We start from the raw sequence: 25,897 nt of genomic DNA, 5'->3' as shown, positions 1-25,897 counted from the left end.
GATGAACCAAATTCAGAAATTAAGGCTACATGAAGAATCACAGGACTAGATAATCCTGATGAACAAATCGGTCTTTCAGGAATCAGAAGTGTTTGTGGCTTTTTATTCAAAATCAAATGGAATGGGATGGCATGGCTCATGTTAGATATGATAATGAGGTAAAAGATAAATGACCGAGTTAAGATTACTTCACAAGACTGGAGACTGAAAATGAAGAGTATACCTGTTTTGTAAGCAGCACGCCACTCCCAAATTTAGAGAAAATAAATATTTCTATGGGGGGTTAAAGAAGAGTTATGAATCAGGACCCCCAGATTAAATATTAAAATAATGTGAGTAAGAGGACAGATCAGTCTTGCCTTAGGATTAGCAGAGGATGTTCTTTTCTTTTTGAAAGTTCTTACTTCTTTATTTTTAATGACACAGGTCTTTAATTGAGTCAGTTTGATCTGGTCATTCGCAGTGAGAACACTTCCTGATAGTCTAAAAATGCCTGTCTTAAATTATGTTTGTTTGCAACCCCATAGGAAGAACAACAATATCAATCAACCAGACACTCCACCACACCCCCAAGCTCCCAGGGACTACACCACCAACCAAAGAGTAAACAGAGGAGGACCCATGACTCCAGTCGCATATGTAGCAGAGGATGACATTGTCTGGCATCAATAGGAGGAGAGGCCCTTGGTCCTGTGAAGGCTCCTTTCGCCAGTGTAGGGGAATGCCAGGGTGTTGAGGTGGGAGTGGTGGGGGGAAGTGGGAGCATCTTCATAGAATCAGGGGGTGGGGTAAGAGAGTATGGGGGGGGGGAGAGGATAACATTTGAAATGTAAATACATAAAATATCAAATAAAATAAATTCTGTTTGTAATGTTGACAAACAGCCCCACACTGAGCATTTGACTTAGTTAACCAAAGTGTCTGTAGTACCAACTTAGTTTACCTGCAGAGAGCCTCCAGAATTCAGAGTGTTGAAAAACCTGGGGGCACCTTGACAATTCTTCTATTGCTATAGACATCCTACACCCTGACTGTCACATTCCTGAGGTTTGCTGCTGTCACATGCTTAAATTCTTTCTAACATCACCCCCATGGCAACCGATTTATTCCCAATTATAGTTGAGGGGCACAGCAACTTGAACATAAAATAGTTCTGACCATTTCATTTGGGAACCTATACATTCATCTATAACACTTTCAAAATGCTTAAGTAGTCATATTTACCAAAGTCTGTCACCCTAAAATGTTCCAGACATACGCTTGGGATACAACATAATTTGTTTTCTGTTATGGTATAAGAACATTTGTATAAGTAAAACACACAGTTGACACCCATGGTATAACACATAAAAGCAGATCAATAAATGCATCTCTGATAATAATTGTTCAGTTTTGACAGGTATCTTTAAAGCTTGTTAATTAAATTGAGGACATTTACAAGGGATATTTCAGTGGCTTCTTTCCACTGGTCCTATGAGTAGATAACCATTTGCTTATTAAATTCAAATAAGAGTTTGTAACGATATTTAACTAGAAGCAATGAAACACGATCATAACCAATAACGTTTAACATTATAGCGTAGACTATCTTCCAATGATCTGTGCACCATAATGTTTCTGATTTAAAACTATCAGTAAATTTAAGGAAATGCACAATAAAATTAAAAATTCTGTCTGTGTATCTTAAAATATACTTACGGATTATCCAATAGAAGAACTATGGGATTTAATTCTTTCTTTGGTCTATAATATGCCCTGAGAGGTACAATAAAATTATATAATCCGTTCCCAGCCGTTTCAGCTGCAACTATAATTAGTTTATTTTTGAATCCATAGGCTTTTGCATCCTCATAGTAGTTATGCTGGCAACTCTAGAGAAGGAAAATTACACAAAGAAATGCCATTTTTATATTCCAGTAAAATTTGGTGAAATAATTTAGGATATATGATTATGTAAAATTTATCTACCTAATTTTCTAACAGATTGGAGCACAGTTGTGATTTGTCTTTGCCCAGTTCTCGAACTTGATGTAGGAAACTGTGATCAATAATGAAAAGGAGCAGGAAGTACGGAGTGGTCACGGAAAAAGGACTGTGTGAGCTGGCTACTTTACAAGCTAAATGTTGTTGCTGTACCGCCACACACTATTTGTTTTGTTATAGCATAGACATGTGGCTTTAGTTTTCAAAATATATTGATGTTATGATTAAGCAGCCTCAGAGATATTCCCAGTCCTAGCTACCTAAAGTGATACCATAAGAAAAAAAAACATTTAAAAAAAGAAAAGAAACAGAAAACTAAAAGAATGGAAAAAGTAAAGAAAAGAAGCAGAGTTGTTTAAGGGCAGAGGAGGCAGGCTTAAAGAGTAAGAAGCAAAACATGAGAAAGAAAGCACAACATTTGATCAGAACTCATCCCAGAGCTGGGTGAGAACAAAATTATTGGAAAAATGTTGCTATTCCTGAGAGGTTAGGCTCAGAGGAAATTAATTAACATTACTGAATCAAGACAGTTTTCAAGCTTAATTATCTGCAAGCCTAACGGCTTCGGAGATGTTTTTCTTCACCATTATATGTCTCTACATGGAGTTCTTTTTATTTACCTGGGTTGATACTAGTTCGTTTTCTTGGTGTTACTTGCCTATGAAGTATCCTTTTTCCATTATCCCTTAATAAAATTATTTTTAAACTGGTAGAATGAAGCACAATGTGAGAATAAGAATAATTAAAACATACAAAAATTAGAAATTTTGTTGTTACTAGATTCAGAAAATAATGTTAATTATGTTTGAAGACAAAAGTAAAAGCACTTAAAGAATTAACAAAATCCTATTTAATATCCAAGACAGTTGTTCAAACATACTATATTTATTTCTATATATCCTCTTAAGAAGAGCAATGCAATCCAAAAGTTAATTCAGAGCTAAAGGTCTAAGTCTGTAGTGAAGCACTTTCTGAACTTGTGTGAAATATCAAGTACAATTCCCAATGGTGAAAGAAATAATTAGAACATATTTAATGCAGCTGAGAGAATAAGCTAAGGAACAGACATGAAAATACTACCACAATTGCAAAACACAGTCTGAAAAAAAAAGCTAGAAGCTAAAAAAATTCACAATCCGGAAAGAGCCTTACTCAAATAAATATTGAGGGTTTTTCTAGAAGTGACCAAGCTACAGGTCTCAGAAAAGTCAGTGAATCATAATCCCGAATAAACATTGTAGCATAGCTGTAGGCATTATTATGAAAGCATCGACCACCCAAGACTATAGGCTCTTCGTCATAAAGAGGGACTATCAATAATAATGTATATTTATAGTGACCAGAAGAACAAAAGCATTGAAGAAGGAAAGTTCTGCAGGACTAGAAACCAAGCAAATTCTCTCCTAGGCTGAAAGTAAAAAACGTCCAAGGGAAAATGTAATGTTTAAAAAAAAATGTCAACCTTCAAATCTCATTTGGTAGAAATTTTAATAGTGGAAATGAGGCAGTAGAAAAATAATCTAAAAAATAAAGAAAAGAATATGTAAAGGAAGAGAACAGTAGAGAATTGGGGCAAAGGTCTACATAGCATACAGTACGGAGAGTTTTTAGTTCTGATATTCAGATTCTACAACCATAAAAAGCCCATGTTTTCTATTTTTTTTAAATTTTCTTTCATTGGATTTTTTTTACATATATTTAAGTGTTATTCCCTTTCCTGGTTTCCACTCCGGAGAACCCCCATTTCACCCTCTCACCCCCTGTATCCATAAGGGTGCTCATGTACCCACCCACCAACTCCCTCCTTCCTTGCCACCCTGGCATTCCCCTACACTGGGGCATCAAGGGTTCACAGATCAAGGGACTTTCCTCCCATTAATGTCCAACAGGCCTTCCTCTGGTACATATGCAGTTGGAGCCATGGTTCAGTCCACTTATAGTCTTTGGGTAGTGCTTTAGTCCCTGGAAGCTCTGGTTGCTTGGCATTCTTGTTCTTATGGGGTTGCAAGACCCTTCAGCTCTTTCAACCCCTACTCTAATTCCTCCATTGGAGGTCCTGTACTCAGTTCAATGGTTTGGGGCTAGCATTTGCCTCTGTATTTGACATGCTCTTGGCTGTGTATCTCAGGAGACATCTATATCCTGTTCCTGTCAGTATGCACTTCTTAGCTTCAAAAATCTTATGTAGTCTTGGTGACTGTGTATGTATGTGTATATATATGGGGAACGTGTGGAGCTGACTCTGAATAGTTATTCCTTCCTGCTCCAAACTTTATCTTCATATCACCTCTTAAGAATCTTTTTGTTCCACTTTTTAGGAAGAAGTGAAGCATCTACATTTTGCTCATCCTTCTTCTTGAGCTTCATGTGGTCTGTGGATTGTATCTAGGGAAATTTGAACTTTTGGGCTAATATTCACTTATCACTGAGTGTATACCATGTGTGTTCTCCTATGATTGGGTTACTCATTCAGGATGATAGTTTCTAGTTCCATCCATTTGCCAATGAATTTCATGAAGTCATTTTTTTTTATAGCTGAGTAGTACTCCATTGTGTCGATGGACCATATTTTCTGGATCCATTCCTCTGTAGAAGGGCATCTGGGTCCTTTCCAACTTTTCACTATTATAAATAAGACTGCCATGAACATAGTGGAGCATGTCTCTTTGTTGTATATTGGAGCATCTTTTGGGTATATGCCCAAGAGAGGTATAGCTAGATCATTAGGTATGCAGCGTCCAATTTTCTGAGGAACCTCCAGACTGATTTCCAGAGCAGTTGTACCAGGTTGCAATCCCACCAACAATGGAGGAGTGTTCCTCTTTCTCCACATCCTCGCCAGCATCTGTTGTCACCTGAGTTTTTGATCTTAGCCATTCTCACTGGTGTGAGGTGAAATCTCAGGGTTGTTTTGATTTGCATTTCCCTGATGACTAAGGATGTTGAGCGTTTCTTTAAGTACTTCTCAACCATTCAATTTTCCTCACTTGAGAATTCTTTGTTTAGCTCTGTACCCATTTTTTATTAGGGTTATTTGGCTCTCTGGAGTCTAACTTCTTGAGTCCTTTGTATATTTTGGATATTAGCCTTCTATCAGACGTAGCTTTGGTAAAGATCTTTTCCCAATTGTTGATTGTATTTTGTCCTAATGACAGTGTCCTTTGCCTTACAGAAGATGTGCAATTTTACGAAGTCCCATTTGTCAATTCTTGGACTTAGAGGATAAGCCATTGGTGTTTTGTTCAGGAAATTTTCTCCAGTGTCCATGTGATCAAGACTCTTCCCCATTTTTTTCTTCTATTACTTTGAGTGTATCTGGTTTGACGTGGAGGTCCTTGATACACTTGGATGTAACCTTTGTACAGGCTGATAAGAATGGATCTATCTGCATTCTTCTGCATCCTGACCTTCAGTTGAACTGGCCCCATTTGTTGAAAATGCTATCTTTTTTCCATTGGATGGTTTTAGCTCCTTTGTCAAAGATCAACTGACCACAGGTATGTGGTTCATTTCTGGGTCTTCAATTCTATTCCACTGATCTACCTGTCTGTCTCTCTACCAATCCTATACAGGTTTTTATCACTATTTGCTCTGTAATACTGCTTGAGGTAAGGGATGGTGATTCCCCCAGAAGTTCTTTTGTTTTTGTGGATCGTTTCCCTATCTTGGTTTTTTTGATATTCCAAATGAAATTGAAAATTTCTCTTTATAACTCTATGAAGAATTGAGTTGGAATTTTGATGAAGAGTGCATTGAATCTGTAGATTGCTTTTGGCAAAAGGGCTACTTTTATTATATTAATCCTGCCAATCCATGAGCATGGGAGTTCTTTCCATATTCTGAGATCTTCTTCAATTTCTTCCTTCAGAGACCTGAGGTTCTTGTCATACAGATCTTTCACTTGCTTGGTTAAAGTCACACGAAGGTATTTTATATTATTTGTGACTATCATGAAGTGTGTCATTTCCCTAATTTCTTTCTCAGCCTGTTTATCCTTAGAGTAGAGGAAGGCTACAGATTTGTTTGAGTTAATTTTATACCCAACCACTTTGCTGAAGTAGTTTGTCAGGCTTAGTAGTTCTCTGGTGGAACTTTTGAGCTCACTTAACTATACTATCATATCATCTGTTAATAGTGATATTTTGAATTTGTCCTTTCCAATTCGTATCCCTTTGACCTCTTTTCATTGTCTGATTGCTCTGGCTAGGACTTCCAGTACTATACTGAATAAATAGGGAGAGAGTGAATGCCCTTGTCTAGTGTCTGATTTTAGTGGGATTGCTTCGAGTTTCTCTCCATTTATTTCGATGTTAGCTACTGAGTTGTTGTATATTTTTACTATGTTTTAACTTTTACTATGTTTAGGTATGGGCCTTGAATTCCTGATCTTTCCAGGACTTTTTATCATGAAGGTATGTTGAATTTTGTCAAATGCTTTCTCAGCATCTAATGAAATGATCATGTGGTTTTTTTTTCTTTGAGTTATTTTACGTAGTAGACTATGTTGATAGATTTCCATATATTGAACCATCCCTGCATACCTGGGATGAAGCCTTTTTGTTCATGATGGATGATTGTTTTTAGGTGTACTTGCATTTGGTTTGCAAAAATTTTATTGAGTATTTTTGCTTTGATTTTCATAAGGGAAATTGTTCTGAAGTTCTTGTTCTTTGGTCTTTGTGTGTTTTCAGTAACATACCAAAAGTTATGGGACACAATGACAACAGTGCTAAGACTAAAACTCATAGCCCTGAGTGCCTCCAAAGAGAAACTAGTAAGAGCATACACTAGCAGTTTGACAGCACACCTGAAAGCTCTAGAATAAAACAAAGCAAATACAACCAAGAGGAGTAGACTGCAGGAAATAATCGAGCTCATGGCTGAAATCAACCAAATAGAAATATAAAGGAATAGACAAAGAATGAACAAAACCAGGAGCTGCATCTTTGAGAAAACCAACAAGATAGATAAACCCTTAACCAGACTAACCAGAGGTCACAGAGACAGTATCCAAATTAACAAAATCAGAAATGAAAAGAGATTTATAACAACAGAAACTGAGGAAATTAAATATATATAATTCCCAAGCCTATACTCAAGAAAACTGGAAAATCTGGATGAAGTTGACAATTATCTAGACAGATGCCAGGTACCAAAGTTAAATAAGGATCAGATAAACCATCTAAACAGTCACATAACCACTAAAGAAACAGAAGCAGTCATCAAAAGTCTCTCAAACAAATAAAAAGTTCAGGATCAAATGGGTTTAGTGCAGAATTCTATCAGACCTAATTCTAGTACTCTTCAAACTATTCCACAAACTTGAAACAGAAGGAAGACTACCTAATTTGTTCTATAAAACTCATATTTTTAAAAAGGCATTAGGCACTAGGAAAATTTCTGGAAAATACTGATTGGGTGATCCTTAGAACAATTATAACTTCAATATCCATGAAATATCACAAGAGAACTATTATGTTTATGAACACACAGAAGGGACATAGTTAAGAAAACCCAAGGAGAGGATGTAAAAGTAGTGTTGAGAAACCTTGGCCAGAACAGTCAGCTGAGAGTGGGACAGAGTGATGAGTGCATCCCAATTCGTACACCTCAGAGACACAATTGATTAATGCCATCCCATAATCCCAAAGAAAACAACCATATTCAGAGTAGATCCTATTATATTTGTATAACATTGTTACTGGTATAACATTGATCTCTTATGGAGCTGTGAAGCAATAAAACTGATAATTTTCCTGTATTAATATAGCAAAAGTAATTGATTTTAGAGGCCTTCCACTGCCTCCTTTCTCTGAGAGCTGAGCTTTACAGTGAGAATTGGATTAGTTACTTAGAGATAATTAAGTCATCTCCTCTCTTGGTTTCCTAATGGTTTCACACACTCTACAACTAAATGTATGAGAAAAGAATTGAGTACATTAGATGTGAGTCCAGGTACAAATTGTGGTCATGAAAATTTATATTAAGCTTTTAACAGTCTTGAAGGAAAATATGAAAGGTACACGAATTAAAAAAGAACTGTACCTTAAAGGGGACAGTGCAGATGAACAACACTGAAACCTTAGATCTGTTAATTTTGCAAAGGTGATCAGAAATGTCAAATGCTTCAAAAAATCAAAGAAAAGAAAGGATATCAAACTAGTAAGTAAGGCCTTGACTAATAGAATTCCTGATTACAATGAAATGGCATGAAATAATTAAGAGTAAGAGAAGGATTCACAGGCCATCCTCAGATAGATAAACTTTGGAGTTTACTAACATTCTTTCAATCTTCTCTAATAGTAACAGCAGACAATATTTATAACAAAGAGAAGAGCAAGAATCCTAAGGAAATGAATGGAAAGATGCCTTAGTAATCAAATGTGTTGAGTTAAATATAATAACATAACCTTTCGAAGAACACTACAGAATTCATAGCTTTAAAACTTTATCCATTTTACAGATAATTTAACTTAACATTATTGGTGATTGTCTCAAGTTTCACAGGCTATAAAAAGGGTGCTGGTGTTATAATTTTAAACCCAAATAAAGAGTAAAAGAAGAAATCCCTGTTTATGATGCAAAAGACCCAGAAATCTTTTTAGGTTGTGTGTTGTTCCACTTCAATCTGTTTGAAGCAAAACAAAAAGAAAAAAATCAAAGAAAAAGGCAAAAATGTTCACGCTTTCAGATTATTCTGTTGTGAGCTGGTTCTTTAAGACATTCAGGCAGGAAGAGAAAATTGCATAAAAAATGTGAGAAAGAGATATGAGACAAGACACTAGGTAACCTTTGGCCTAGTCATAAATGTATGTATCTCATTTGTCAAGATATTGTTTATTAAAAAACAATTAAATAATATGGGAGCAAACATAAATGGTGATACACTAATAATTAAAGTGGGCTAAGATTCTTGTGGCTCTGTCTTCCCTTGTAAAAACCTGGTCAACTGGTTAACATAACTGGGTAATTAATTACAAGGAGAAAGCATTTTAATGATTTTCAGTGAGGAAAAAAAGTAAAAGTAATCACTTTAAGTAATCAAGTTTACATGCTAATATATTTTAATCAAAAACTATAAAATTATTTCATATTGTGATATAGCTTATGCTATAATTTTATTATTAGAGAAAATCAAATCAGACATTACCTTGTCTAATCTTAGGCAGCAAAAGGGCACTTTTTCTTGAAGTAGATGACAAAAAGTAGGTGAACTTCCTATGTATGGAGAATAAGGTGGGTAGCCTTTGGCATACCTGAAAAGCAATATGAGATGTTACAGCTTGAGTAGTCATGGAGGCTGCAACCCACATATTTGACCCAGATCTACTGCATGTTTAAATTAGAGTTAATAAATCGATGTTTCCATCATATTAGGAAAATCACATAGTTTACGAAATGGGAGGCAAATTATGATGAAATATGATTGGTTATAATATCTTTTGCGTTTTTATGTATCAATGAAGAAACATTTCCTGTCATGTGAAAATTATATGAACTTGGAGATTGCCTATCATGAATTCAGCATTCCTGCAACACAGCCATTCACATTCACGTTTAATTGAGTAAGGGGGGATTTGCGTTTGATTCAGAGAGAAATGGGAATGACTGCAAATGCGTCACAGCTGTTTCTAGAAAACATTTCCCAGTCCTCACCCTCGGATACATAAACATGTATCCATAACAAAGAATACTCTCATACCTTACAGAGTCTATTTACAGCAGGCTGTATTAAGTTTGGCTCTGCTATTATTCATTAGCCAGGCACACAGAACTAAAGGGTAGCAAGGACTTAATTAGTCAAAAACAGGATCTTTCCTGACATTGTTCTTAAAATATTATCAAAGAAATTTAGCGTGTTTACTGACTTTTGAAAACAGTCACCTGCACATTTTGGCTACACTAGTTTGGGACCTGGAACTTCTAAAAGGCAGAAGGTTAAATGTTAGTAAATAAAAGGAAATTACTCAAAGCAATATTTTCTCATTCAATGTGCAAACTCTTGATTTTTGGTAACTTTTCCCAAGACTCCATGAAGTTAAGGCCTTGTTGAAACTATTTTCAGGATACTCTTGGTTTCGAGGTAACATTGAGCACATTTTGTAAATTTAGAAGCTGACAACCAATCCTGCTACCTTAATATGTCTTTGATCTTTCTATTACAATTTTCCTCTACCTATGTTTGAGAAACCTAAAAACAGAATTTTGTTCACACTTAAAAACATCATTTCCTACAAGGATGGTTGCCTGCAGGGATGGTTGCCCATCTGCTGGTGGTCCCATTCTATATCTACAGATATACTTGCGTATTTGGACTACAAAATACATTGAGACAAGATTTTTACCTACAAGTACGTTGACATTTTCTGAAACAAATAAAAATTGTGAATAAATTTAAAGTAACTTTTCTGTTTCAATGACAGCTCAGTTCCAGCTTAATGAAACATTAGAGTTTAAGTGAACTTTATTGTGGGATATGATCAGCGATGATTGTGTTTATAGCACTAGTTCCAGTAACAACACATAAAATGTCAATGCCATCAGTCACTCAGTGCAACACATCCCAGGAAAACTTTTTCTCCCTCACTTCAAATTAAGCTTTCTGCAATGCAATGAAGTGGCAGTCATGGTTAAAATGAGATGGCTGTTAAATGGTATGTGCTGTAAGAGATTGGAAGCTGAGTAAGGAAAGAATGTCTTTGTTTTCTAAATTCCAACAATTGGTAGCTCCCAGATAAAGGCGGATGCAAAAGGCTAGAATGAGGAAACACTTCATGGAGAAGTCAGAATGTGTCATTGGATAAACTGTGAAATTTCATGATGGTTATTCCTGCTTTTCAACTTGATAAGCTTCTGAATCACATAGAAAACATATCTCTAGATGACGATACTTTCACATAAGGCTCACTGACGATATAAGAACCACCATGAATTTGGGCAGGGCTATCTCAGGGGTTGGGATGCTAGACTTAAAAAAAGGAAGAAAGTCAGTTGGGTACTGCCACCCTCCCATCTCTACCTTCTGAGAGTGCAACGTGACCAGCCATTTCCTATTTTATTATTAATAAAGAGTTCATGAGTTCAAGAGGGAGTTAGTGGTACATGGGTACAGTTGCAGAGTGAAGTGGGAAAGGAAATGATGTGAGTATAGTATCCAGGTAAGATATTCTCAAAAATTTAAAATAAAAAAAAATGTGAGCAAAACACAAACTAGTAAAATCAACATACTCTAAATTTGAAGATGTTTCTTCATCTGGTGTAGTTTCATCTTCTGACTGGTCACTTAGAAGATCGCAGGTTTGAATTGATGATGTATCTGCTACCTCTAAAACAGGAGCAATGCTAGGTCTTCTTAGTTCCTTGCCTCCCTCTGAAGGAAGAGCCAGTGTAGGGCCACTTGCTGCTCTACAGCTTGTGTCTTGTAAGTCTATAGCCACAGTACCTAACACAGTAAAACAGGAAAATCCATTAGCACTTTTTTACTACCTGTAACATAATGATTATTTAATGGGTATAATTAATCTCATTATGGAACATGCATTTGTGTGTATGTGTGCATGTATGTATGTGTGTATGTATGTATGTATGTAGGTATGTATGTACGTATGTATGTATGTGCATGGGTGCGTGTGTGCATGCACTCAGGAGGCAGAGGCAGGCAGATCTGCATGAGTTCAAGGGCAATCTGATCTACCAGGTGGGTTTCAAGCCACTCAAAGCTACCCAATGAGACCCTGCATCAAAAAATATTTGTTACAGATGTAGTTTCTTGTGATGAGTTCTTGGATCCAATTGTGGATATGTAAGAGGCAGTGAGGTCTTCAAAAGGTTTGGTCTCCTGGAAAGTCCTTACGTGAGGACCAGTACTCAGTCATTCCAGGGTATGAACAAAGATGATGGTGATTACTAGATATCAGATTCTAGGACAACTGTCTCATTGAGAAAAGAGGAAGGTTTTCTAGAAGTAATGAAAGAAAATTTTAAATAAATAGATAAGGGATGTAAATTTTATAGAATGGATTTATTGATGCAAAAGAAACTGATCTAGGATGGTGTTATCTTAAAGTTGTAGAGTGGAGAGCACATCTACTACAGTAAGTCTATAGATGACCATTCAGTACCCTAGTACTTCAGAACAAAAAGAAAATAGGGCACATTAGGATTCTTTTCAAATATTATCAAAAGCAAAATGAGATTATTTTTATTTTCCAAATATGTCTCCTCATGTAAATCTGTCCCAACATTGTATGTTAAACTCTTTCTCATTTTCAAAAAGATACTTATATAATCTCTTTGTCAATATATCTGACTGAACATTACTCCCCAATACATAGTTGTTCTTTCCTAACACAGGCTGCGCACAGACAGAACCATGCCTATATGGGTGCTCCATTTGGTCTGTTGTCAGGTATAGTGCCAATACTAGCATCTGCCAGTATCTGGTATAGGTAGGAGAAATTTATAATCTAGCAGAAAGACCTCAGTTAGATCTGCAGTTAGAGCTGCAGTAACAAGCCTTTCCTTGAAACTCTTTTTCTCTTACAAATGCTTGGTCTTTTCTGAGGTCTTTCCTACATTCCTTCCGCCATAAATAGGTAACCTGTGCTTTAGAAGTGGGCAAATTTTTTTAAAATTATACATATATATATACATATACATTATATATACATATATGCACACACACAAACACACACACACACACATATATATATATATATATATGTATATATATATATATATTTTAAAAGCTGTCTGCAGACACACCAGAAGAGAGCATCGAATCCCATGACAGATGGTTGTGAACCACCATGTGGTTGCTGGGAATCGAACTCAGGACCTCTGGAAGAGCAGGCAGTGGTCTTAACCACTGAGCCATCTCTCCAACCCCAGGTAAATTCTATATTTTGACATTGACTTTTTTTTCCCTTTTAACTTCTGTGAAAATTCATTTCTTAGATCACACGTCTTTAGAATATAGAATCAACTGTATTTTACTAGTTCAATTGTTCATCAGTGTTATTCTATTTTTTTATGAATCTCATGGTATTTGTAATAGTTTGCTAAATCTTCCATAACAATGTGTAGCACATTAGATGTCCTAAGAGACTAATTTCTCACAATTATGAAAGATAAAGTTGCAGAATAAAAGTCTTCACATTGTTGTGATATTTTTCAGAGCATGGTGAGGAATAGATTGGTTATCATTCCCGTCTTGATGATTGACATCCTCTCAATTATCTTTTCACATCAGTTTCCTGTCCCTGAGTCTATGTTGTATTTCTTCTTCCTGCCAGTTCATTAGTCACATAGAAATAAATAATGCTAACCTGAATGACAGGAGTCGGATGTAGATCGCTCCTGAGAGACACAGCCAGAATACAGCAAATACAGAGGCGAATGCCAGCAGCAAACCACTGAACTGAGAATAGGACCCCCGTTGAAGGAATCAGAGAAAGAACTGGAAGAGCTTGAAGGGGCTCGAGACCCCATATGTACAACAATGCCAAGCAACCAGAGCTTCCAGGGACTAAGCCACCACCTAAAGACTATACATGGACTGACCCTGGACTCTGACCCCATAGGTAGCAATGAATATCCTAGTAAGAGCACCAGTGGAAGGGGAAGCCCTGGGTCCTGCTAAGACTGAACCCCCAGTGAACTAGACTGTGGGGGGGAGGGTGGCAATGGGGGGAGGGGGATGTTTGCCCGGATACCGGGAAAGGGAATAACACTCGAAATGTATATAAGAAATACTCAAGTTAATAAAAAAAATAAATAAAATTCCCAAATAATGGCATATACTGTGGCACTGGGCAGGGCTTTGGTTTCACTGTATGAACTTGGCATGACAGTCACAAATTTCACCTAACACTATTAGTGTCTCATTGTGGTATTCAAGATATAGATCGATATGTTTCCTACAACTTAATCTCTTACTTCCTTGTGGTCACTAAGGTGTGTCTGTCACGTTATTCTGGACTTTTCTATTCTTTCTTTTTATGTTTTGTCTATGTGTTCACAAGTGTGTGAATGTGTCTGTATATTTTTGTGTGTACAGGTATACACTGTATGTGGGAGCACACAACACATATACAAATATATATGGAGTTCAGATACCAAATGCATTGTTTCTCAGGAGTCATCTCTCTTGCTTTTGGGGACAGGGTCTCTGAGTTGCTGAGGGTCAACAGCATTGGTGAGCTGTCTGGACAATATCTATGCAGATTGTCTCTGATTCTTCAGTGCTGGGATTATTAGTGTGTTCTAGCATGCTCAGCATTTTTATGTAGATTCTTGAGAACAAACTCAAGTCCTCATGTTTGCACAAGCTGTTTATCCACATATCAAGATCCCTCAGTTCTTTACTTTTACTTAGATATTGTTACAAGTAATAGAAATGCTGATTGCACTTATTTTGCATATTTAATTCATAAATAACACTATTTTGTGACTTTCTGCAACCATTCTCAACCACAGCACGGTTTGAAACTTCTGAACATTGAATTCAGATACGTGAGACTGCAGACTGAGTTAAGATAGACATGAAGGGCATGGTATTTGAAACCACATCAAAATCCAACCACTTTGAGGAACTTATAGAGGTGCGAAATCATGAAGGTCAATAGCATATGTGTGTGTATCATGTTGGCTGTGCATGGCAGGGTGTAGAAATAACAGCCTCCGATTGGGGATGGTGGGAAATAAAGTTAAGGATAATAAGGCTGAATATAGGTCAGGTAAAATATCCAAACTGGGTGAAGAAAGTGAGCTCATGGAGTAAGTAAAGACAATGAAATTACATAAAGGGAATGGCGTGCATTCCTTATGACAAGAAATCATTTAAACTTTAGGTGTGTAGGTAGTTTAATGGGAAATTTTTAATGCATTTCATCTTAACTGTTTCCATGGTATTATATTGTGTATGTGGCTGTCATAAGTGTAAAGTCAGTGATGGGGACATGATAAAATGAGAGATTTTTGAAAATAAATAAAAAACAACTATTGTGAGTAGTCTCATTTGGTAATTGCACAGATAATCAACACGAAAAATATACAAGGCAAACAGTTATGATCAGAAACAAAATTACTGAATACATTTTGGTAATATTGCTTCATTTTAATCAATGGTTTAGAAATTTTGTTCTGTATTATCTAAGCATAATAGGGTATGATATATACAAATAAGTTTTAAAGTTGACAATGATTTTTTAGGAAAATAGATGTGCATTTATAATCTTACAAAACACACTAAAGTTAATTGCAGAGTTTGTACTGACCCATGCTGGCAATGATACTGTGGACAGGCAATCTGGAAGGCCCATGATAAAATGACCTTGACACATTACTTTTTCTCTGTTGGTCTTGATTCTTAAATGCTGAATTTTCTTCTTTGGTAATATTAATATAAAAACATATGTCTGAAGCATTCATAATGTATCGAGGACCTGGATTCAGCAAAATGTTTTTATTATCCTCCCTCCTAACACCAACCAAGCAGACACCAAACCTTAATTTAAAAGAAGAATATAAGAGTTTAAGAATTACAATTTGAAAAAGTTCTTAGCTTTTTTCTTTCAAATATTTATATTTTAAGAAAATTATTCAACTCTAATCAAACAGAACAAAATAAGAACATCAAAATAGAATTAGGGACCAGACAGAGTCCTAACATTTAATAATCTCACTTTTTAAAAATATATAAATTCTATTAGTCTCAAGCATTATGGTATATATAAATAAAAAATAAAGCAATATAGAATATTAGATTGCTTGTCATACAGTAGAGATAACATTACTTTATAATTCTTAAGATAATTAATAATGTCGAAGCTATGAACAATATGTCTTACCTTTCTCAGAATGTTTATAATTGATTGGCATAAAAGAGATTCATATCTAATGTCATGTGAAAGAAAGTGATGTCTTTGAACTGCTCTTGCTTACCACCTCTGTCACCTTTCATACATTCAAGAAAGAAACATTTTAACTGTTCCTCTATGGTCATACATATTCTATAGGAGAACTTCAAAACTCTGAGTGCAATATTGTATTTAAATATTTATAAATAATAAATATTGTATTTAAATATTTATTATTGATCTCTGGTAATGTTCTAACTTTCAAAATTCTTCTTCATACAAAACAGAGTATGTTACTAAGTCAAATTTTAAAATACATGTAGTTTTAAAATATGTATAAATAGTAGCATAGAGTGTTAAATTTGAGTACATTATTTATTAAAGAATAACATTAATATAAAGTGTCCAAGATTTCATTAAATAATATTCTTTAATATAGGTGATTTTTGATATATTTTTAATTCCTTAAGTTATTAATAAAAAGGAAATTATAAAAGGGAAAGAAAAGTGTCTCATATCCATTTCTTTTTGGAGAGTTATGTGTTGTTTTAGAAATGAAAGTGGAAAGAGGAAAAAATTAGCCTCGTGCATGTCGTAAGTTTGAGGACACCCTGAGGTACATGAGACCATGATTCAAAAGATCGAAGGGGGAAAAGGGTGCTTTCTTTCTTCTTTTGTTGTATTCTTTTTCAAGGGTTTCTTGGTTTTCAAATACAAATAAAACCAAACATCTCTTTAAATTTCATTTAGGTAACAAAACACATTATTGGATAGCTATAAATTATTAATGCGGTAGGATGCTGTGAGAGTCTAAGATGTGGCAGAGTAGAGATTCCTAACATATTTTCCTCCTGGTAAATACATCTTACAGGAAGTACTAAATCTATAGTTAAAAATGGAACAAAAATAATGCTGAAAATCCCTAAAGACATCCAACTCGGGAGTACGAGTTTGGGAAACTGTACAAATGTTCTGATTGGCTGGCTGATGAGCTAACTCTCCACTGGAATCCGAAACATACTTTTTGTGTGCATGGAAAGAAGCATAGGTAAAACTCTTCCCTTCATATTCAGCAAAAAATGTACTTTCTTCCAGAACGATGTGGTAGACTTCATTTCCTGAGCACCTCCCATACGTCTTCTGCCACTGTTCAGGTGACTGCTGCCCTTCTCTGCAACACAAGCACACACACATACAGGCAAAGGAAAACACAATGAATGGGGGCGAATGATATTAATGGCCAGCCATCCGATACACAAAGAATCAGTTAACAAGTTCAGCGGGGTTGCCGTAAAGGGCCTTGATCTCGGAATGATAGTATTACACAAAAGTGCCGATCCTAAATTAAACTCAGCATCACATATAACATGGAACCTTAATGAACAGTGTATTGTAGGAAAGTGAGAGTTTAACAAGACCCGATGTCAGAAGTATTTACTTAGACCATGGCTTCATGGGCTCACGTGGAAATGCTACATTCACGTCCAGTCTGTAGAACTTGTTTCGTTATCTCCACCACAAGGCTAAATTTACCTTATGATACAGCTTGTATCTTGCAGATGCCTAAGTTACTTTGGTTTTGGAATTGTGTTTTCCAGTTTATATATTTGAGTTTGTAACACTTGATGCTAACTTTTGTTGGTTTTATAACCAAGGGTCCCCTCAAGCTGTGTATGCTTTAAAAATCATTCACTTTTGTATAAGGGACCCAGGAATAGATTTGATATTTATTTATACCATTTTAAAATGCATATGTTGCTTTTATGATAGAATTTTATACAAGGCTTTTTGGGGATAGTTAAACTAAACATAAGAGTAAACTTTAGAGTAGATTAGAGCCATCATGGATTCTGAAGAACTACTCAGCTTTTTCTGCTAGTACTATAGTCCAGAGTCAGAAATCTATAGCTTAGAAGTTCATGTCCAGCACCTGGCATGCCACCACCAGGATCATAGAATTCTAAACTGCTAAAATGTGAAAACTAAAGTTTTCTTGTACATGAACTATACATTCTTCCTTGTAAAAACAATTGAAAGTTGACTAAGCTGGAATACAGAAGAGAAAGTTAAGGTGCTTACAGAAAGAAGGCATGTACATTAAGAAAATGTGTGGTTTCCTCAGCTTTACAATGTTCTGTCTAATTTTGTGGCTTTAGAAATTTAATTCACATGTAAATCATAATAAAATGTCTACATCTCAACTCCCAATTTACTTCAGTATATTTATTTACTATTTCAGAATAAAGTTTATGGGTACTAGCAGCAAAATCATAAAAAATTGAATGGACACACACACTTAATGTTCTCTCATTGCAGTCTCTACAAGATAACTTCTTAAAGTAAGAAAGTAAAGGATGAGCTTATCATACAAAGTTTTGAAATTCATGTTAAAGTCCAACTATAATCTAAAGAATTAGTAAAGAAATGAATGTATCAATATTTTCTAAGTATCCATTAGCCAAGAATACACACATGTCCCCAAAGAAAAGGTCCCTTCTTCTTTACTCCATCATGAGTTTCTTATAGAATCAGATACTTAGATTTTGCAATCTACCAACAGATTTGAACCTCAACTCTGCAAATTTCAGTGAGTTATTTCACTCCCTATTTATTTGAGTTGATCCCTTCTGTGAAAACAGCACCAACATGACTATGTTAGCTAAATTGATGTAAGCTAAATAAATCACCAGGATGTTCTTAAAATACAACGTAGTCAGAAAACGTTGGCTGCCATTTTTTTGTTCTAACAACTTTGTTTCTTCCATTTTTATCGTTATTTTCAACAAATCTGCCAATGCCCTACAAGCAATAGTTCTTTAAATATCTATACTCTTCAACATTAATGAATCCCTTTAGAAATACTGAGATTATGGGTGTATTTGACTATTGATGAATGTATTTCTAATGACGATTTCCTAACCATCATGGTTTGAATATCACCTGTTTCCCCACAAAGTCATATCTGGAACAATTAGTCCCTGACTTACAGGACTATTTGAAACTGGTGGAATCTTGAGATGGTAAAGGCCCCTAGGCAACCCTGGGTTGCCAAGTATGGGCCTTTGAAGGTCAAGTGTAGTCCTTCCAGCTTACTGATCCACCAATATGTTAAAAAGTCTCTGCTTCATGCTACCATTGCCCAGATGAACTTCTCTGTGGACTGACTGAAATCTCTCCAAAACCCTGTATCAAAATAAGTCTTTTGGCTCCTGTAAGTCATTTCTCTCAGATATGGTGTCACCAAAGAGAATAAAACTAAGTTCATTATAACTGATGATTCTTTGTGGAGAAGATTTCCCTTTGGCCAAAACAAAAAAATCATCCTGTGGACAAAAGAACACTTTGGGAAAATGGTATTTGGCAAAGACAAAAGTCTATGATAAAGATCCAGCGATGTTAGAGAACATGCTGGCAACAGATCAGGCCTTATTTGAGATACAAAATGATCGTGTGGTCAGGGATTTATTATGCAGTTATACTAAAATTCCTTCAAGAGAATCATGAATCTAATTTAGAAGCTGAAATGGAAACACCAGTAGGTTGATGAGGAGAGTAAAAGTAATGGGCAGAGTTCAGACCTGCTCCAAAAATATTTCTTCCATCATGTTTTTTCCCATCTTGCTATTTTAGAGACTTACTTCACCTTTCAGAAAGCATCATCTGATTAGGATCCCCTCTTTTCATCACTTCCCTAAAAGCTTCTAAAAAGTAACCAAGAACCTTTACTGTTTACTAATTATAAAGATTTAAATTGTCTCTATGAAACTCAGGTCTTTTTTTGAAAGTAGGTGTGACCTCTTTATCAACTATATTCATGGCAGATTTTTCCATTATAGCCAGAAAATTGGTAACAACTTAGATGTCCCTCAACTTAAGAATGTGGATAAAGAGAATGTAGTACATTTACAGCATGGAGTATCACTCAGCTATTAAAAATAATGGCATCAAAAATTTGCTGAGACAGCAAGAGAACACAGGAACAGAATCAACTAACCAGGACTCATCGGGACTTGAAGAGATCAGGGAGCCTTTAGGGGTCTGACCAAGGTCCTCTATATAATATGTTATAGATGAATCACTTGGTCTTGTGGGAATTTAAACAGTAGTAACAGGGAAGTTGGGTGGGGAAGTATTCTTGACTCTTGAGCCTACTTCTGGCAACTTTTTGATCCTACTGGATTTCCTTGTCCAGATGGTATGTGCCTGATCTTATTGTAACCTGTTGTGCTGTGTTTGGTGGGTATCTCTGGAAGGTCTGGTGTTTTCTGGGGAGGGATGATAAGGGGAAAGGATATGGGTAAAAGGGAGATGGGGGCAGTGACTAGGGGTGAAAGAGGGAGTGGAAACTGTGGTCCAGATATAATACATGAGAAATAATAAATGAATAAATAAACAAATTAATTAATTAATTAATGAGATGGAAATTTCATCAAATAATGATAGCAATATCTAGTTGCACAAAACAGTGATTGTATGTAAAGAAGGTTGTTAAATTCAATTTTATTGCAATTAAGAAAATGAAGAGTGTAGTCAGATACTACTAAGAATAAACATGAATGGTAGATTTGAGGAGAAAAATAAAAAGAAAAGAGGCCAAAGTTTTATGAAGGATAATTTCAATGTAAATATGATATCCCAAGAATGACATACTGAGAAGCCAAGGGCTGAAGAAAATATGAACAAGAGATTAACTACTGCTGATTAGAAGAAGGACATGAAATACAGCAGCAGCAGCAGCAACAATACAACAACAACAACAATACAACAAAAACAACAGCAACAGCAACAGGCATTTTCCTAAAGAATGCCCAGGATGTCTAAAGAAGAGCAAAGCAGCCATTTTTTTCTGAATTGAGAGAGAAAGAGAAGAAATTGGAGACAGTTGACCATGGAGAGGGCTCTTATAGAAACATAGCATTCAAGAGATGTGACATTTCCTTGGAATGACTTGGCAGACACTGAGATTTTAAATACGTGCAAAAGTATACACTTGAGTTTTATAAAAGTTCCTCTTGTCATTGTGTTAAGAATAGCTTGAAGAAAAGCAAGGATAAAGGGGACTGTTTTCTGGGACCAGCTAGGAATGATGGCTACCTCCAAAGAGTCTCTTGAACTCATCAAATTGTTCGCACTTTTCTCCATCAATGGTTAAACTTTTAAACTAGTCTTAACGAACCTTTGTCTCAACTGTTGCCCTGAACATATTTACAGTGTTGTAATAAAGATGAAGAAACATGTAAAGTTTCTCACTGCATTGGGAATGATAGCAGAGAAAATATGGAAATGGGGATTGCCGTGATTTGGTCATAGTACACAATTAAATTGTATTACTATTACAATCTAATTAGCTAAATGGGTACAAACATTCCATCATTGCTTAAAGATTTAAGTTAAATTTAAAGCTTTAAATTGTTTTTTTCTAATTATCATATAAAAAGTCTATGGGATTGAAATTGTAATCACTATTACATTTGAGGTTTCACAGGTCATGTTTTCTCCTCCCTACTATAGCCAAGATTAGTCTTTAATTTTTTTCTGATCATTATACTCTGCATTACACCTAAGAATTCATAATGATACTCTATTTTCCTCCTAAGGATCTTCCTTACTGACCTTCAGTTCAATTATTAGTTATTCATATGCAAAGTAGTAAAATTACTTCTGCTTTCAGAGTACTATAATGGAAATTATATTACTGCATTACTAAATAACAAAGCCCCAAGAAGAAAGGGATAATGTCAGTTTACTACTACTATGATTGACCTACTACTAAGATGTGACCTCCACTTATAACTCAGAGAAAACTCTTCTTTTCCATTTTTTTGTTTGTGAAAGAGGATAAGTATGAATTAATATCATTTGACTCTAATTTTTGAAGATACTATCTTTTCTCTGGTAGGTTTTTATCATCATACAGGCTTATGATAAGATGTTGAATTTTTCTACTAGCCTGTATGTTTTCTTGATTTCTTTCTTTCTTGATTTCTTTCTTTCCTTCCTTCCTTCCTTCCTTTCTTTCTTTCTTTCTTTCTTTCTTCCTCTCTTTTTTTCTTTCTATCTTTTTTAATCCTTCTTTTTTTGCCATAACATGTGCTTTTTATCACTGGTTCTATAATGTTCTTGAGGTCTAGAATGGTAATTCATCCAGCATTATAACTTTTCTTAATATTGATTTTTCTTTCTGGGGTATTTTGTGATTCCACATGAATATTAGAATTTTTTCCTATTTCTGTGAAAAGTAGCATGTCTAATTGCATTGAATCTATAAAATGGTTTTGTAAGAAACTTCATTTTTACAATACCAATTCTAGCGATTCATGTGCATAGTATCTCACTCCATTTTCTAGTGTCTTCCTTCTTATCATAGATGCTTAAAGTTTTCATTGTAGAAAGCTTTTGTCTCTGGTTATATTTATTCCTAAATATTTTATTTTATTTTCCTATATGAGACTATGTCATTACATATTTCTTGATACCTTTTTATAATTTTAGTACAATATTTATTTATAATACTAACCAGCATAAAACAATTTCTACGTAAGAGTGTGGGCTATATAACTGGTAACTGATTTATCGATATAGGGACTAAATGTTGTTGGAGTACATACCATGAATGTCTTTTTGTGATTGGTCTACTTCACTCAGGATGACATTTTCTAGTTCCATCATTTGCCTGCAAATTTCTTAATGTTCTTGGTTTTAATAGCTGAATCATATTTCATTGTGCAGATGAATCAAAATTTTAATATTCATTCTTGGCCAGAGAATTTTCCAGGCTATTTCCATTTTCTGGCTACTATAAATAAAGCTGCTATGAACATAGTGGAGCAAGTGTTGCTGTGGTGCGGTTGAGGATCTTTTGGGTATATGCCCAGGAGACTTATAGCTGGGTCTTGTGGTAGAACTATTCCAAATTTTCTGAGAAACCACAAAATTGATTTCCAGAGTACTTGTGCAAGTTTGCACTCCCAACCAGCAATGAAAGTCTCCCTCATTCTCCACATCCTCATAAGCATGTGCATTTACTTGAGGTTTACATCATAGCCATTCTGACGGATGTAAGGTAGGCTCTCAGAATCATTTTTCTGATGACTAAAGACATTGAACATTTCTTTAGTTTCTCAATCATTAGGCACTCTCTGTTGAGAATTCTCTGTTTAGCACTGTACCCTATTTTGTGTGTGTATGGGTGTGTGTGTGTGTGTGTGTGTGTGTGTGTGTGTGTGTGTGTGTCTTAGGCCATTTATTTCTCCTGACCAGAAGCTGTGTATCATAACCAATGGATAAACAGAACATCAAGGTTCAAAGAACAACTGTGCAGGTAAGTGAGGCCAGGACTCAAGCAAAGGTAGAACTGTTTCAGGCCATGATGGCTGCATTCATGTCTTATAGTTGATGTAGACCTGGTCCGCGCTGATGTGCAGGTGTTCAGACAGCAGGATGCAACGCAGCTTGCTGTAGTCACAGCTGTGAGTGCCACCTATCTTGGTGATGCTGTGCAGGCTGCAGAGGTCACAGGGGTCGTTCTAAAGTCATGAGCTATTCTGGAACCACGTGAACTGAGATGTACTGTGCCGGCTTGCCAGTTGCCTGCACCAGCTGCTGGGTGAGCTTGGGGAGAAACTCCCCTGGCATGGAGGCACAGGAAACACTGGTGTTCACAAAGAACATAGGCATGGTGGCTGAGGGACTGCAATCGAGGACTGGAGGATGGTGCAAAGCATGGTGGGACCCAAGCCTCTGTACCCCATTTTTATTTGGGTTACTTGGTTTGTTGGTGATTAAACTCTTGAGTTAGCTTTGATATAAATTTGAGTTGTCTTTGCATAGATTGAATAATGGCCATCTGTCAGATATAGAGTTGGTGAAGACCTTTTCCTATTCTCTAGGCTGCCATTTTGTCCTATTGATGGTGTCCTTTGCCTTACGGAAGATTTACAATTTCATTAGCTTCTATTTATTAATTGTTGTTCTTAGTACCTGAGCTGTTCTACTCAGGAAATAGTCTCCTGTACCAATGTGGTCAAGGCTATTCCCCATTTTCTCCTTTATTAGATTTAATGTGTATGGTTTTTTGTTGAAATCTTTAATCCACGTGGACCTGAGTTTTGTATATGTTCATAAATATGGATCTATTTGCATTATTCTCCATGCAGACATCCAGTAGGTGCTCATTTTAGGTGGCTATTAGCCATAAAGTACAGAATATCAACACTGCAATATACAGAGCCAAAGAAGTTAAATGAGAAGAAGGGCATAAGTTAAATAACAAGGATACTTTAGTCTCCCTCAGAAGGGGAAATAAAATAGAAACGAGAGGTGGACAGAGAGAAGAAACCAGGTGCGAGAGACGAAGGGGAAATGTGAAAGAGAATGAGGTTTAGAAATGCAAGAGAGAAAGAGAAGGCTATGGGAGAGTGAACAGAAGTTGGCAGAGGCTGAGGGGGTGAGGGGGCAGGGGTAATCTCTATGATATGCCAGAGATCTTGGATGGGGGATGCTTAAGGAAGTCTATGAGGGTGACTCTTGCTAACATTCATAGCAGTGGGAGACGAGGAACCTGAAGTGACTACTTCCCATAACCAGAAAGGAGTCCAGTAGAAGAATGAGGACATCAACTTACCCACAAAATGCTTAACCCAAAATTTGTCCTGCCTACAAGAAGTGTGGGGACAAAATGGAGAAGAGACTGAGGGAATAGCTAACCAAAGACTGGCCCAATTTGAGATGCATTTTATGAGCAACAACCAATTCCTGACATTATTAATGATACTCTGTCATGCTTGCAGACAGGAGTCTAGCATAACTATACTCTGAGAAGTCCACCCAACACCTGACCAAAACAGATGCAGAGACCCACAGCCTATTAGATGTAGCTTAGAGAGTCTTATAGAAGAGTTGGGGAAAGTATTGAAGTACCGAAAAAGGTTAGGACTTTCATAAGAAGAATAACAGAGTTAACTAACTTGGACTGTTGGAAACCCCCAGAGACTGAATCACCAACCAAAGAGTAAATATGGGCTGGACCTATACCTCCTGCACATATGTACCAAATACGCAACTTGGTCTTCAAGTAGGGCCTCCAACAGGAGCAGGGTCTCACTGAGTCTATTGCCTGCCTGTGGATCCTGTTCCCCTACGTGGGCTGCTTTGTCTGGTCTCAGTGGAAGAGCATGTGCCTAGTCATACAGTGACTTGAGATGCCAGGGTGGGTTGGGACTCAGGGGGTCCTCCCCCTTCTCAGAGGAGAAGGGGAGGGAGGGGGGAGAGAGAGAGAGAGAGAGAGAGAGAGAGAGAGAGAGAGAGAGAGAGAGAGAGAAACAGAGACAGACAGAGACAGAGACTGTGAATTAGGGGCCTTGGAAGACAGAGCCTGAGGGTGGACTGCTATTGGGATGTTAAGTGAATAAATACATAAATTAAAAGAAGAATGAAAATTGGTGAACAAGTGACTATCTAACGACAAATACCTTCATCTTCTATATCTTGTTAGTGTCTAGAAATGTCAGAGAAGCTAACCTCATGTAATCTGGTGAACATGGCTGCCTAAGCAAGACCTAAACAGGAATAATATCAACAGACAGCTTAATATGAAAGGGTGGAAGCTTAGAGGGCTTCAGCCCTAGATAAAAAATAGCAGGCATATAAAGAGTGATGCGAACAGCGAATAGTCTCAGTCAAAACAAAATAAAACAAACAAACAAACAAACAAACACCACAAAAACCACCACTCAAATTGACTGACCAATACGAAGTGGTCCACTCTGAAAGAATAGATAACACAAAGTTTATTTATGGACAGGGCATGTTGTGTTTATAAATTTAAGAATACAGTATATACATGTACACACACACACCCAAATACATACTATATGGATACTGTGACTACAGTAAAAGAATCTAATTTAGTACTGATTAAGAGTTCGGGGTTGGGGATTTAGCTCAGTGGTAGAGCGCTTGCCTAGCAAGCGGAAGGCCCTGGGTTCGGTCCCCAGCCCCGAAAAAAAGAAAAAAGGAAAAAAAAAAAGAGTTCAATGGAGGGGTTGGGGATTTAG

General features: G+C 36.3%; 1 protein-coding gene and 1 pseudogene across 3 annotated transcripts in view; both read right to left on the bottom strand.

Moving 5' to 3' along the window:
* Kcnt2 (potassium sodium-activated channel subfamily T member 2) overlaps positions 1 to 25,897 on the bottom strand; it is a 402,380-nt gene that overhangs the window by 111,686 nt on the left and 264,797 nt on the right. For all 3 annotated transcript variants that reach the window (XM_087580809.1, XM_087580810.1, NM_198762.2), the window contains 5 exon segments: positions 16,864 to 17,013; positions 15,261 to 15,490; positions 11,212 to 11,425; positions 9,134 to 9,239; positions 1,699 to 1,871 (listed from right to left, as the gene is read on the bottom strand). In XM_087580809.1, coding sequence (XP_087436935.1) covers positions 1,699 to 1,871; positions 9,134 to 9,239; positions 11,212 to 11,425; positions 15,261 to 15,490; positions 16,864 to 17,013 — 873 coding nt within the window.
* Positions 23,104 to 23,550, bottom strand: LOC148001652 (macrophage migration inhibitory factor pseudogene; annotated as a pseudogene).

This window comes from Rattus norvegicus, chromosome 13 (assembly GCF_021556685.1).
Source record: "Rattus norvegicus strain SHRSP/BbbUtx chromosome 13, alternate assembly SHRSP_T2T, whole genome shotgun sequence".
Taxonomy (NCBI): Eukaryota; Metazoa; Chordata; class Mammalia; order Rodentia; family Muridae; genus Rattus; species Rattus norvegicus.
The sequence above is the reverse complement of the archived record's forward strand: the minus strand, read 5'-3'. Positions and strand labels throughout refer to the sequence as shown.